Source organism: Zalophus californianus, chromosome 2, assembly GCF_009762305.2.
Source record: "Zalophus californianus isolate mZalCal1 chromosome 2, mZalCal1.pri.v2, whole genome shotgun sequence".
Classification (NCBI taxonomy): Eukaryota; Metazoa; Chordata; class Mammalia; order Carnivora; family Otariidae; genus Zalophus; species Zalophus californianus.
In genome coordinates this window covers 2384506-2398498 of record NC_045596.1, presented here as the reverse complement: position 1 = coordinate 2398498, position 13993 = coordinate 2384506, and the positions used below count along the sequence as shown (strand labels likewise).

At 62.1% G+C, this 13993-nt stretch overlaps 1 protein-coding gene across 5 annotated transcripts in view; it reads right to left on the bottom strand.

The window, feature by feature from the left end:
• Positions 1-13993, bottom strand: part of RGS12 (regulator of G protein signaling 12) — a 109973-nt gene that overhangs the window by 2374 nt on the left and 93606 nt on the right. For 2 of the 5 annotated variants that reach the window (XM_035726099.1, XM_035726100.1), the window contains exons 11-17: positions 13521-13715; positions 13106-13179; positions 12495-12621; positions 10437-10533; positions 8752-8831; positions 8228-8381; positions 6404-6865 (exon numbers count right to left, since the gene is read on the bottom strand). In XM_035726099.1, coding sequence (XP_035581992.1) covers positions 6404-6865; positions 8228-8381; positions 8752-8831; positions 10437-10533; positions 12495-12621; positions 13106-13179; positions 13521-13715 — 1189 coding nt within the window. Of the gene's footprint in view, positions 1-6300; positions 6866-8227; positions 8382-8751; positions 8832-10436; positions 10534-12494; positions 12622-13105; positions 13180-13520; positions 13716-13993 lie in introns of those variants that run through there. The other 3 variants (XR_004819911.1, XM_035726102.1, XM_035726101.1) reach the window with 3 other exon arrangements.

Below are 13993 nucleotides of genomic sequence, written 5' to 3'. Positions count from 1 at the left end.
AGCCACTCTGCTAGGGCTGGCTGGGATCCACCCCATCCCCTGCTTGTCACTGGGTCCCCATGGCCCCAAATGCCGGGCTGCGGGGCCCACACATGATGGGGCGGGGCTGGTCTTTGCCTGGGACTTGGGGCGTCACAGAGGCAGGGACTGGCCCCCCTTAACCAGCATGTGTCTGGAGCGTTAAAGGGCCTGCGACCCCACCCAGGCTCAGGAGCCCAGCCTTCTCCCGTCCAGCCCCAGACGGACTCCCGGGAAGACAGACAGCTGCAGGGAGCGGTCAGGCCTTGGCCACGGGGCCCCCCAATCCCCAGGCAGCTCAGTGGGCTCGGGACGGGGAGGAACGACGGCTTCCGGGGACAGGGCATCGGGTGGGTCCGTGGGCCAAGGACGGGGGCGTCACGGGGTGGGGGGGGCGGCTGCGGTCGGGGCCCTTCCTGCCTGCCCTGCTCAGACTTGCTCTCCTGAGTAGTGGCAGCCCCAGGAACTGTGACTCAGTGGCGGGACCCAGCCCTGTGCAACAGGCGTGTGTCACAGCCCCTGGGCCAGGGCCCGCCCCAGAGCGGCTCCCGGCCCAGAGCTCTCATGGGCGCTCCCCGGCCGGTGGGGCTCCAGGGGCAGCCATTTCCAAAGGGAGGCTGGTTCTGCTCTGGGCGTGAGGTTTACTCGTGGCAAGGCTCATTAAGGTCCTCCGTCCCGGGTCCCTCACACACCCAGACCTGATGCTGGAGCCAGAACCTTTGTCTCCTGCCCACTTGGGTGGCTCTGGGACCCTTCCTCTTCCTGGGAAACCGCAGACCCTGCGCCCTGACCATCCTGGAGCATGACTGCAATCCGGAGCCCCGGCTGCCCCTTGCCGGCTGTCTGTGGTCCGTCCTTCCCTGGGCCACCCCTTCCTTTGTCCACCAGCATTCTCTGTGCTAAGTACCAGCTCTGTCAGGTTGCCAAGGCTCCTCATCAGGAGAGTGTGACGCAGAGCCAGGACCCTCCTCTTGGGGACAGCATGGCACAGGGCGACCCTGGCAGGGCCAGGGCCAGGGGCATGGCCTGACCCCTTGGCCACCTCCAAGCTCTCCTTTAGGATCCAACCCCCGCTGCCTGTCCCACGGCCCTTCCTGACCCAGAGGAACCCTCCCTGGCCTCCAGGTGCCCTGCTGGGACTTCAGCCCCCGCGCTGTGCGTCACCTGTGAGGTCGGATCCTGGGTGTCTCTCCAGCCCGCCTGACGTCTCTGTGAAGCTCCCACATCACAGGGAGAGGTGGGCACAACTGAATTGGAAAGCTGGCAGGGAGGGGAGAGGACCAGGGACAGGGACCCCAGGGTCTGCCCTTGGCCCCTGGCCCTTCCGGGCCCTCCCAAGGCCTCTGCTGGCCCTGGGTACCCCGTTCTGCCCACTTCCACAAAAGCTGACAGGGTCCCCGTGGGAAAGAGCAGGGACAATCCCGACCGAAGCCCTGGTTCTAGCCCATGAAATGCACAAGGGAGCCCTCCACTTGGACCCCCAGGCCCACTAGACCACGTCTGGACTAAAGCTCTTCCTTCAGCAAATCTGTACTGAGCACCTGCTGGGTGCCTGGACCACAGCAAATGGCAGCACGCAGTGAGGGGAGGGAGAATTGGGGACCAGGCCGTCTCAGGGCCAGACCGGGTGTGGGCATGGAGAGGGTAGCCCGGGGGACGGGCTGCAGACAGGAGCCGCAGCAGTGCTGGCCCCAGGTGGGCACTGTAGCTGGGGTCCAGGACAGCAGGGGACAGCGGGGGGTGGGGTGGTAGGTCACGCTAAGGACCACGGGAGCCTGGGGCTTCCACTCAGACCCAGGAGCCAGGGAGAGCAGACCAAGGCAAGGACAGCGGGGCACGGGCATGGCCTCTGGGAGGATGGATTTGTCATAGCCAGTGCTGGGGGTCTGGGGACAGGGCTGGGCCGGCACCGTCCGCCCCGGGAAGCCTGTGGAGGCTTCCAGACAGGGATCTAGCTGGACAAGGTCTGCTCGGGTCCTTTCCAGCCAGAGCAGGGCCAGAGCACCAGAACCTGCTCTGCTGGAAACGGGGGTTCTGGCGAGTTCCCTGGCCGAGGGCTGCGCCCTGACAACTTTCAGTCCTAGGACTGGCAGCAGGCCCCTAGCACTGACGTGTCCCTGAGAAAGCCGGCCACCCCTGTGCACGCCATGGGTTGTACTGGGGAGGACTGGGCTGTCTGGCCCTGGATGGCCACGGTGCTCAGTGCGGGGATCCTTCGGCCACCCAGAGGGAAGGGCCAGACCTCTGCTGCAGAGAGGGGACATCGGACGGGATGCATGCAGACGTGGGGAGGGACGAGGGAATAGGCGGTGGCGCCTGGGGCTGGGGACACGTGCACGGCTGTCCCCAGAGGCCTCCCTGTGGGTACTGTCCTGGACACAGCTGCGGTAAGGCAGGGCATCCACGTCATCTGGGGCTGAGCAGGGGCGACACACCAAGGCTGTGGCTGGGGGATGGGACGGGCGAGGGGGGCTGACCACTGAGAAGCCAGACCAAGACGGGCTCCCGGGATTGCAGCCACACCAAGGGCATGTGGTCTGGCTACCTTCACTGCCAAGGTCAAGGCCGTAGCCTCTGGTTAACTCTCCAGTCCTGTTCCCAGGGAAACCACATTGCTCGGCCCCCGCGACCCCCGCTGGGTGGGCTATGTGTGAAGGGACCAAGGGCTACAGGTGTCTGCTAGGAAGTGAGCAGTGGGTCCCAGAAAGCCCCCACTCTGGGAAGTGGGTGTGCCTTCGGGGACCCTGGACACTGAGAGCTGAAGGAGGTGTCCAAGTGGGGACAGCTTCTGCCCCAGCCAGGGAGCAGCATCCCTCGTAGCTGAGCCCCCCAGACCCCGGGCTGGAGTGGCTGCACGGGGACCCCTTCCTGGGAGGGGTGCAGCCGTGCCCGTGTGGTCACCGAGGGCCCCACAGTTGCTAAGGGCCGCTGGCTGCTGGGGTCCCCAGGGGCCTCGCCTCCCGGAAGGGCTAGGAGGGGCCCAGCCAGGACTCTGACCCACTCCCCTGATACCGGCATGGCCAGACAGCAGTGAGGAAAGCTGGGCTCTTCCCACGCCTGCCTGCCGCCTGGTGAGGGGAGGGGGCATGGGGCCTTCCCGGCCCTCTCTGGCCCGTCCATCGCTCGGACAGAGGGCCAGTTGAGGAGAGATTTCTCTAAACCCAGCCCTTTGCGGAAGGGCTCCTGTCCCCTTGCAAAGACCTCTCCCAAATCCCACGTGGTCAAGCCTGCACCCTGGGGTTCCTGGCCACTGACCCTTTACTCATGAGTAAAGCCCCGCCTTGGGTCCGACGCCACCCGAGCGTTGGGTCGGGCTGGGGCCGGGGCTGCTGGGGCCACCGGCCCGCACTGAAGGCGGCTCCTGGGCCGCTCTGGACACCCTCACCAAACACTCAGCTCCACAGATATGTTTTGCTCCCTCATGGTGGGCGTGGGACACAGGTGCCCTGCAGGACATAATTCCTACGCCCTCTCTGAGGACGTGGACACAGGCATCTCCTCGCACACCAGAGAGAGGCCAGCACCACCCTGGGCATGGGCCGTGAGGGCCCACACTCGGAACTGGTCTCTGGCTCTGCTGGGACCCGAGGACGCGCACCTCCGCAGCTGGTCCGTCCCAGGACCGCAAATGCCAGGGGGTGCCCACAAACGCCCAGGGTGTCTTTGGAAACCCAATGGATAACAATGAAGAAAACAGCTGGGAATCAGTGTCAAAGCCACCACAGGATTCATCTTCAGGGGCCCTCTGCATTGGACTCACTTGTCGGTCCACACATCCGTCCCAATACCTCTGCCCTCTAGCCAGGCAGGGTGCTGACGGGCCTCTTTGTGCACGGCACTGGGGACTGAAGACCAGGGTGGGCAGGAGGACACCCCCACCCCGTCACCAGGAGGCCCGATGCTGGCAGCCGCCCAACCAGCTGCATGGCGCGGACGTGGCCCAGGGGCGTCAGCGCCCTGCGTCTTCACCCTGAACTGATCCTCGGTGACCACCACGTTGCTAAGAAATATTTCACAGCAATTTCGAGAACTGGTGAGAGTAACTGTGAGTGAGCTCTGCCTCCTAAACCCTGAGAAATAAAATTCAGTGCTCGGTGCCCCTCGGCGGCCCCAGGGGTGCGACAGATGCTCTTGCCCCACTCAACGGAGGAATCTCAGGGGTGGCTTCCCCTTCATTGCAACGTGGGGGCGCCTGACACACGGCTTATGGGGTCAGTGGTTCTCCCACACGGAGAGCCCACCAAGAGCCTAACTCAGAGGCCTCCAGGCTGCCGGCCCTCGCCAAGCTGGGCCCGAGTGTGTGGCACAGAAGGAAGCTCAAGCCCAAGGCCCTTCCCAGCAGGTGGGCTCGTCAGGTCCAGGGAGACACGCGTGCGTCACAGACCCTTCACGACGCCTCAGGGCCCACCCGCCCCCCTGGCCCGTGGCCGGAGCCCCTCCGTCTCGGCACAGCAGCGAGCCCGGGGGCTGGGGCACGCGTGCTGGCCGTGGGGCCGGTCTGGCCAGGGTGCGCAGAAGACCCGTGTTCCTGCACAGCTGCCCTCACCCGACAGTGCACGGCCGCTGCGACATGACTGGGGGACAAGCCCAGCGTGGCTGCATTTCCCACACTGGTGGTCGTTCTGTGGGCAAACAGCCCACAGTGGGGGAAGCACGTGGGCCAGACGGCCGGTACCACCTCGGAGCGTGCAGCCCCACGCAGGGCCGGCCAGCCCCGCGGGCTCCAGGCTGGGAGGAACAGGCCGCTGAGCTCAGCCGCAGATGGGGGAGGCCTGAGCACGGAGGCCATCAGCACTCTCGGAGAGGGGTGGCCCCTATCCGCCAGGCCCCCGTGCGGCCTGAGTGTGGCGCTGCGGCTCCCTGCTGCTGCCCTGAGGGGCCTCCCAGGGTCCTGCAAACGCCCCCCCCCCCCCCCCCGCGCCACCTCCGTCACCGGGCGCATCTGTGGGTGTGCGCGAGGTGCTCAGGGCCACCCCCTGAGGGGAGGGCGTACCTTTAGAAGCCACTATACTAAGGCAAAACCCATTGAAAGTGGAAAGGAATTTTCAAAAGAAAAAGAAGAGAGCTTTAAACCAGTCCGATGACAAGGTCCAGAGTTTATTACTCTTGGAAGAACACAGACTCGGGACACGGGGGCGTCTACAAACGAGAGCAGAAAGTCAGCCACAGCGCAGACGTGCAAGAGCGCAACACGTGGACAGACCGCGGCTCCTCCCGGTTTGGCGTCCGTGCGCGGTCTCGGGGGAGGGCGCCGGGGAGCCTGCCCACGTGGCACATGTCCCCAGAGTGCCCAGATGTGGACATATGTACAGAACACACCACAACAAATGCCTCCTGGGCCCCCGGTCTTGGGGCACACTCGGACTGCCATCGGCATCCTGGGCCGGGCCGAGCCAAGGAGGCACCGGCGTCACCCCCCACGGCAGACCACACGCGTGGCGTCAGGGTCCGCGCATCACCGAGCACACAGGGGAGAAAGGCCCGCCACCAGCGGCTCCATCAAAGCGTCCACTGCAAAGGCTCCTCGTCCACAGCCCAGGGATGGGGGAATGGGGGGCTGGGGTGGGGATGCAGGCACACACGTCATGGTTCGGAGCAGGACGGAACTGCTCCTGGAAGGCCGGGAGGCCCGCTTCACGCCCGGGCAGCTGCCGCTCTCGGGCGCCCAGACCGCTCAGCTCCACACCCACGAATCCCAGCGTCTGTCTGGAGGAACGCCTAGGCCTATTCCGGGCCAGGGAGCCCCAAGGCCTTCCCCTGGCCCCTTGGGAGCGGAGCCACGGCGCAGCCCACACGGGCCCAGACCCCCCTGCGGTCTGCCAGGGTCGGGCAGGCGTGTGCAGCCCTCCCTACGGAGCACCGGGGTCAGAGAGCACGCTCCCTCTCCCAAACCACACGGGGCTTTCCCGGTTGCTCAAGACAAATGCTTCTTTCTTTTTTTTTTTTTCCAGTTTTAAGACCGCAACACGAAAAATGCTAGCTCTCCACATTTTAGGAGTAGCACATACATTTTCGGAAACTCCCGGGCCTTGCTGGGGGGCGGTCCTGGTCGCGGGAGCGAGGGAGAGGCTGGGGGGCAGTGTGGTCACCGCTCACACGCACCTCCCTCCCAGAGCACCCCCCGGCCCTGGCACTCTCACCCCGGGCCCCGCCATGATCCGTGCTGGCCACACGCAGAGGCGCTCCTTTCAGAAAAGGCAGAGGTGGCCCACAGTGAGCAGGACAACAAAGGTCACGTTGGAACCTCGTTAGAGCGAGGATTCTAGGTAGAGGGGGACTTACCACAGCTGTTTCTGTTTTTATTGGAAACGGAGTGGATAACACCAGGCAGACAGTGGAGGAGCAGAGAGTCAAAGGTGTGCAGGGGGGTCAAACCTGGAGGTACCTGGTCTCGGAGGTCCGGCCGAGTCCTGCAGGGTGGGGGTGGGTGGCAGTAAAGTGCTGTTGGGGCTGCTGATGTCCCCCTCCCCCGTGAGCGTCAGGTCGGCCACGTGCTCGCCCTCCATGGTCTGGACGCCCCCAGCCTCGGCTTCCTGGGAGTTGGGCGAGGGGGTCTGGGGGGCACTGAACGGCAGGCTGTCGGCCGAGCTGGGGCTGGTCGCGGGGCTCTCGCGGCAGTGTCGGGTGGGCCCCCAGGACTCTGGGGGCCGGGGAGGCTTCTCCTTGCCGTTGCTGGTCAAGCTTCTCTTGCCAAAGCTCTTGGCGGCAGTGGGCGAGGGCAGGGCCAGCTCCACGGGGCTGGGCGGTAAGCGCAGGAACTCAGGCAGCACCAGGTCCTCCTTCCTCAGCAACCCGCGCTGGTCGTCTGCTCTGTTGCTCTGAGCTTTGGAAATGAGCTCAAAAAACTCTAGTGGAAAAAACCCACATGGACCAAGCTTTAGAGAGTCCCACACCCAGGCCTGCACTGCAAAAAGTTCACCATCTAGAAAGCTCGTGTCGTGGGCTGTCCCACTGCCCTGGAAACCAGAGGCTCGGGCCACCCGGGTGCCTCCATCCGGCACCCTCTCTGCCCCCGGAGCTGCAGGGAAGGCCCTACCTTGAGAATTCAGTTGTCTCAAGTCTAGACTTGAATAGACCAAAACCCCTGACTGGACACGGCTGTGTGAGGACGCTTCGAAAGGCACGTTCATCACCCATACTCCAGCCCAGGGTTCCTGAGTACCCTTGGAAGCCCTGTACCTACGTCCTGGTTCCCTTGTGATGCTGAGGGGAGGCCACCTGAGGCACAAGTGAGCCCACAGCCCCCCCAAAAGGGGTCACCACCTCCTGACAAGAGCGTGGTCCTGGTGGGGTCCCCACTCTCTCCCCCACCTCTGCCTCCAGCCTCCTCGCTGGCTCCCCCAGAGCTCCTGCCTCCTTACCTGGGCTGACCACCAGCTATAACTGGAGTTCACTGTTCAAAGTAGAAGGAATCTAAGCTGACCTTTCTCTAGCATTTAAATGACACACTTTGAAGAATGACAAGGACTTTAAAATCTCAAATCTTAGTGGCTCTCGGCCGGGAGCAGGCTTGTGTCTTACTTCTGCCTCCTCGGTGGCCAGCGATGGCCAAAGGAGGGGGGTGAACGGGCTCGGGTTGGCCTTCACGGGGAGCTAGCTGTGGGTCCCGCGGCCTAGCCAGCATTCCCTGGATCACAATTCAGGTCCCAGTAACAGCTGTTAGTTTTGATTCTGCCGTTAGAAGCTTTCAGAAGAAAAAGAAGTTTCCATAAGAGATCACCTCTCCTTGGGTCTCTGAGGCCACCCTCCCTCTCCCCTGCAGGCCCAGGGAGGGCAGGGCATCCGGCCAGCAGGCTAAGGCACAGACCTGCCTCGGGACCTCTGGCCGGCAAGGTCAGCAAGTCCAGGGCCCTCCCGGCTGCTGCCTCCTCACCCCGCCCCCCACTGGTGACCCTGACACGGACCCCCTGACACTAACTGAGCCCTTGTAGGAGCTGGGGAAGGGAGGGCACAGGCAGACCCTTGGGGACCACTTGCTGCCCCCCTCAAGGGCACTCCGTGGCCTCTAAGAGGCCCGATGCTCAGTCTGACAACTGGGAAGAGCGGCACAGCAGCCCCAGACTGACCCGGGGCGAGGGGCATGCTCAGCTCAGTGTGACAGGGATGGCGTCCTTCTGATGTCAATGGCTCAGAGGAGTCCTAATGACGGCCCTGGAAGACTAACATCGCATTCACTAGAAAACGTGGAAGTTGTAAAAAGCACACATACCCTCTGCTTCGTCCAAATTAATTTTCTGATATTTTTTTTTCCCAATCTTTGCAATAGATTCTTCTCTCTTTGAAAGCCGGGGATCCCTAGCATTTTTTCCATTTTCTCCTTTTATTTTAATAGAATTAGACTTGCCTAGCGTTCTCTCCTCTCCCTGCATTAGAAGGAAAGTCAAAGTTCCGCTTACACATCAGACACATGACAACACACAATCCAGCAGTTAAGAGACAAAAAGCACCCCCCGAAATACAGACTTTACATGCCTTGCAGAAAAACCAATCACAGCGATAAAGGTCACAAGAACAAGAGCATGAGCGTGAGGCACCACCCCCCCAACGCAGGGGAAGAGCCAGCCCACGGTCAGGGGGAGCCAGGCAGCAGACGGGGAGCAGGGTGCGGGGCCGGCCCCGAGCGCACAGCCCCTGGGCACAAGAGGAGGCGCACGGAGGAGCGGGAGGGGCCCGGCCCGAGCTGTGCCAGGCAGCAGCGAAGGGCCCGTGCGGACAAGGGCAGAGAGCAATTACCGTAGCCGAGTGATTTCTGGAACTGGAATTTACAGCTACATTCTGTTTGGCTGGTGCACTTTTCTGTTTCTCTGTGGATACTAAACATAATGAAACACGGTTTATAATTACAGCGAATTGCAAATCCACCTGAACATTCAAATATAATCATATTTCTATTGTTTTTGAGAGAAAGCTGTAGAGAAGCCCAAGGTACGAGACATCCTGTATTAAAGACGCACATATGGGCCAAACCCCTGGTGCAGGACGAAGGGACAAAGACCACCCTCTCCCACCCGCCATTTCGGGGGCAGGAAATGCTCATCATGTGAAGACGTGTGCAGGAGGCACGGCGGGTCCTCCCTGCAGGTGCGGGGACTTGTGGAGGTGTGGCGGATGAAAAGCTCATTTCAGGTCCTGTCTTGTACAAATATTCTTTAGAAAGCCGAAGAGTCTCACACTTATGACATGTTTTCAAATACGGCTGTTGCCCCACGTCGCGATGGCAGGCTGGCTTCTGCCAGCACCAGAGGGACAAAGACCACTCCTCTGGCCCGGAATCAACTAGAGGACTAACCGCGCTCCTGCCTGTCCCCAGCTTTACAAGCCTGCAGTGGCTCCTGCCGGCAGCACCCTCGTCACACTCCCCTGGGCACAAACAGGCCAGAAGGTCTGACCTTCCCAGACCCTGAGGGAGGCCCACGCCCTGCTCAGGCCACTCACTTCACTGTGGCCAGGTACCAGGCCCCAGACTGAGAGCACAGCGTTCTCTGGAACCGAGGGTGGGCCCGGGAGGATGTCTCCTCGGCAACAAGGCGGGAGAGGAGCAGGAACTGGAGCATGGAGGGCCTCCAAGGGGGCAGAGATAAGTGAGCCCAGCTACACTGTGGAGCAGAGTCAGCCTCGCTGGGTGGAAGCCCAGGAAAGGGAAGAAGCCGTCCAAAGCGGCACCAAGCAGCAACTTGCAGAGTTATCTCCTTGCTTGGGTACTGGGTAGGAGGTTCCAGAAAGCCCTCTCCAGGAGACACGCTTCCTACTGCCCTCCGCCTAGAAGGGGGCTGGGTGTTCTGAGGAGGAGCATCGGGAGTGAAGTGTGGGGGACTGGCTGCTGGCCCCGAGGTCGGGCACCGGCTGTGGGTACCCCAGTGTCCCCAGGGCAGGCCTGTCACGGCAGAGGCAGCATGAGGGAAAGGGCTGTGTAAACCTCCCGGTTCCCCGCACACAAGCAACAAGTGGGCTCGCTGACGGCACCAGTCCATGGCCTATCTACTGCTGGGCCTATGTCCCTTGTGCAGACCACCGTGAGGCCTCCCAGGAGGGAGCACTCTCTGGCCAAAGCCCTGGACACAGGGAGCGCTGGAACCTCGGCGCAATCCTATGGGGAGGGGGTGTCGAGGAGGCCTGTCGCCCCTTCTTACAGCTGAGAGGACACCCCCCCCACACACTTGTCAGCAGGCGGGCAGATCCCCGAGCGAGGCCCTCATGCTCCTGGTCCCACTGCCTCTGGCCCACAGACAGGCCTGGACCGGGCTGGACCTCTCAGATGCCCAGCTAGGGCTGAGTTCTGTCATGCAGGGGGGTTGCCTGGCCCTGTAAGACCCTAAATGAGACCACTGGGGTAGCAGGGCTGGGGGCTTTCAGGAGGCAGAGAGAAGGGGACACCAGCAGGTCAGGGGGACCAGGGGAAGCCTCGGGGCCTGGCTTACCTTTCCCTCTGGAGGGCTCTTTCTCCTCCAAGATGACCCGCTGCCCATCCAGACTTGATATGGGGGCGCCAAGGTCCAGGGGCTCCTTCTCTCCACTCTAGAGGCAGAGATGGTGCATCGAGTCACTCACCCAGGTCGGAACTGTCCGGCACGGCTGTGTGTGGTCCAGCTGCTGACAGGAAGCCCATTCCAGGTATGATGGAGTCACACGCCAGGTGACCCCAGGTCCTAGCCCCTTGGAGGGCTGCCTCAGAGGCACCCCACAGGTGCCCAGCCAACATGCATGGGACCACGCCAGGGCTGGCCACACACTCCTGCCACAGAGAACATGGCTTCTGAGCCCTGGCCGGCCCGCGGGGATCTGAGACCCAGGGGAAGGAATGTTTGTGAATGCTGCAGACATCTCAGTCCACAGAGCCGATGCTTTAAATATCGCATCAAGTTGGCATGAGTCTGTGCACTGCTCCTATCCTGGGTGAGGCGCGTGCAAAAACCCGCCCCCCGCCCCTCAGACGCGGCTGGAGGGTGAGGGGTGAACGCAGAACGCCTCCCCCGCCGACTAGACAAAGGACCCTGAACTCGTAGGTCGGCTCCCTGAGTTCCATCAGTCGGGAGAACCATAAAAGTGACCAGATGCCACGTCGGAGAGCGACGGCCAGCTCCTGGCACCGGCCATGAGGAAACGGAGCGCCAGCTCACAGGGCTGCCCTGCTCTCCACCTTCCTGCCCTAGGTGGGTGCCATTCACTGAAGAGGCCGCATCTGTCACAACCCACTCCACAAGAATTCTCCGTGGCTAGAGCCCCACGGCAGTGGACCTGCTCTTCCCAGTCAGGGTCTCAGCAGCCCGAACACAGCTCACCCAGGACCAAGCCCAGGGGCATGCTCCCAAGACTGACCCCAGTTTACAGATAGGGAGACTGAGGCCCAGAGGGGTGAAGTGCTAGCTCAGAATCTCAACAGAGTAAGCAGCAGGGCGCCCAGGCCACGTCCCTCTCCGACCAGCAGCCGGGGAAGGGGCTTCAGGCTACCCTCAGGATGTCTGTCAACAACTTAACATGGTCCCCTCACTCATTTCAAGGCTCCTTAACAATGGGGGCCCAAGTCAGAGAAAAATTAAAATCCTAAAAATACTTTTTGGGCACCTGTGCGGCTTAATCGAAGCGTCCGACTCTTAATTTCGGCTCAGGTTGCGATCTCAAGTCATGGGATCGGGCCCTGCATGGGGCTCCCTGCTCAACAGGGAGTCTGCTGGAGAATCTCTCTCTCCCTCTCCCTCACCCCTCCCTCCCCACTCACATGTATTCTCTCAAAAAAAAAAAAAAATCCTAAAAGTACTTGAAATCATAGCTCTGATAAAGTTTATTTTTCTGAAGAAGGAACACAAGGCGAACACTGTGTCATTGATCACCAGATTTCACAGCAAAGGAGGATAGTGTGCTTGGAACACATGGTGCTTTCAGCAGAGACCAGGTCTCAGGTACGCGGGCTCCCTGACCCAGGACATCTCCCACAAACACCCTCTGCTCACAGGGACAGGGGACTCCGCTCCGGCTCAAGCTGGTGTCTTTGCCCCAAAGTGTGGTCCGCTCTCACCCACTCACCTACCCCAGGGATCCTGCTTGGAAATGACAGAGTTTCGAATCTAGCGGTGCAGACGGGACTTGGGAGGTGTCAGGGAGAGCGCCCCCCCCCCTTCCCCAGAGGCCGCCAGCAGAAGTCTAGCAGCCGCTCACATGCAGGACATATCAGTACCCTTGGCATGCAGCCAGCCAAGCACGTCTGCAAATGGCAGCGGTATTCCAGGGGTTTTTAGTGGTGTGTTTCCCCTTTTGGTTTCCCTGGACCAAAGCCACATCTCCACGATCACCCAGAGCCCGCTGGGAATGATCAGGTGTCAATAAACAACGAGGATTTCCACTCACGGGGATGCCCGCCCACCAGGGCTTCGTGGCCTCTGCTTCTACACGCCCCCATCCACGGAGCCTCAGGGGCCAGCAGCCCGTGAGCTGGACTGTCCGCACAGGGAGCACAGCCGTGGGGCCCCCACGTCACTCACCAGCCTGGCCACCAGCTCATTCAGGTGCAGGCCGTATTTGGCCACCACGGGCCGCAGCACTTCTGTGACGGGCTTGGTGGGCTTGGCCTTGAGTCCCACGGACCGGTTAATTGGAACCAGATCCAGCCTGGTTGGAGGAGGAGACACGTGAACAGAGTTGCTGCGGACACATACTTAGCTATTCCTCCTTGAGGGCACCACAATGCGGCGGCACCATGGGGTCACCAGGTCAGCGCCAGGTTACGGCTGTGGAGCACTTTCAGCATGAGAGGGAAGCCATGGGGGGGCGGGGGGAGCTTCTCGAAGGTTTCCAGTGGGCTGTCACAGCCGGCAAAGAGTGCCCCCCACCCCAGCAGATGGCCAGCACTCTGCTGTCCCGCCTGCGCACCCCTGGGTGCAGCCCTATGGCAGCTGCGACACAGGACGGAGAGTGACCCCTTGGCTCCGTGGGTCCCTGGGGGCTGCGTGCAGCCGCTGCCACCCCCCACCCTGCTCATGAAGGGGGCGCCAGCCTTCCTTTCCCAGCCCAGCATGCAGGGCTCGCAGGGACACCGCCAGAGACAGCCACGTGGCCCGGAGACCTCAGGAAACCACAGGGGCGTTTTTCGTACCGAAACAAAGTACGCTTCTCTAGCCGCAGGTCCCGAGACTCCAAGATGCTACTGTCTTGATGCAGCACCAGAGGCTTTGCAATGCAGGAGAGAACAGAGACCAACGTCAGAGTTGGGGTGAGCCCGTGCCCCTGACACGCCCCCCGACCGCCCTGGGATGCACAGCTGGGTGGAGCAAATTGCGGCTTCAAAACCAGCTGCCCAGAGGAGGCCGAGCTGCAGAGAAGCAAACATTTGCATGCTGAGGGCTCCTGGCAGGGGGGCCAGGCTCCAGTGGCAGAGCCATCAGCCTGAGGGCCTCAACCAGCCCCAGCCCACGGCGACTGGGCAGGTTTAGCCGACCAGACCAACAGACCCGCCCTTCCCCCCACCCCTGCCCATGGGCAGGGCCCCAAGGGTCCACGCAGCCCCATACCTTGTCCCCGCCCACCAGGAAAAGGTCGACGGCAGCCCCGTTGATGCCATGTCGTTCGCAGAGTCCAGCCAGGACCTCTTTGATGGACAGCCCTGGCTTGACAACCACCACGCAAGACGTCCCATCAGGGAGCTGGATGCAGCAGGGCTTGGCAGCCTTGTCCCGCTCTGGCACCGAGGTCCTGCAGGCCTCCGGCTGGGGAAGCCGGGAGACAAGTGTTACAGGCAGGTGCGCAGGGTGCTGGGGGAAGGGCTCTGGCGGGCTCGCGTGGGCCTCGGGAGGCTGTACGGTGCATCTCCCTGAGCCACACGCAGCTCCGTACACGCAGAAACTCCGCGACAGATCTACACGGGGGCTGGGCACGAGAAGCCGACAAAGTTGTTGGGGCTTCTACAGTAACCCAGGAGAGAAGAGAGAAAGTCTGTCTGCACCTCCAGCCTTATCTTCCAATCTCTTGTGGAACCATTTCCAAG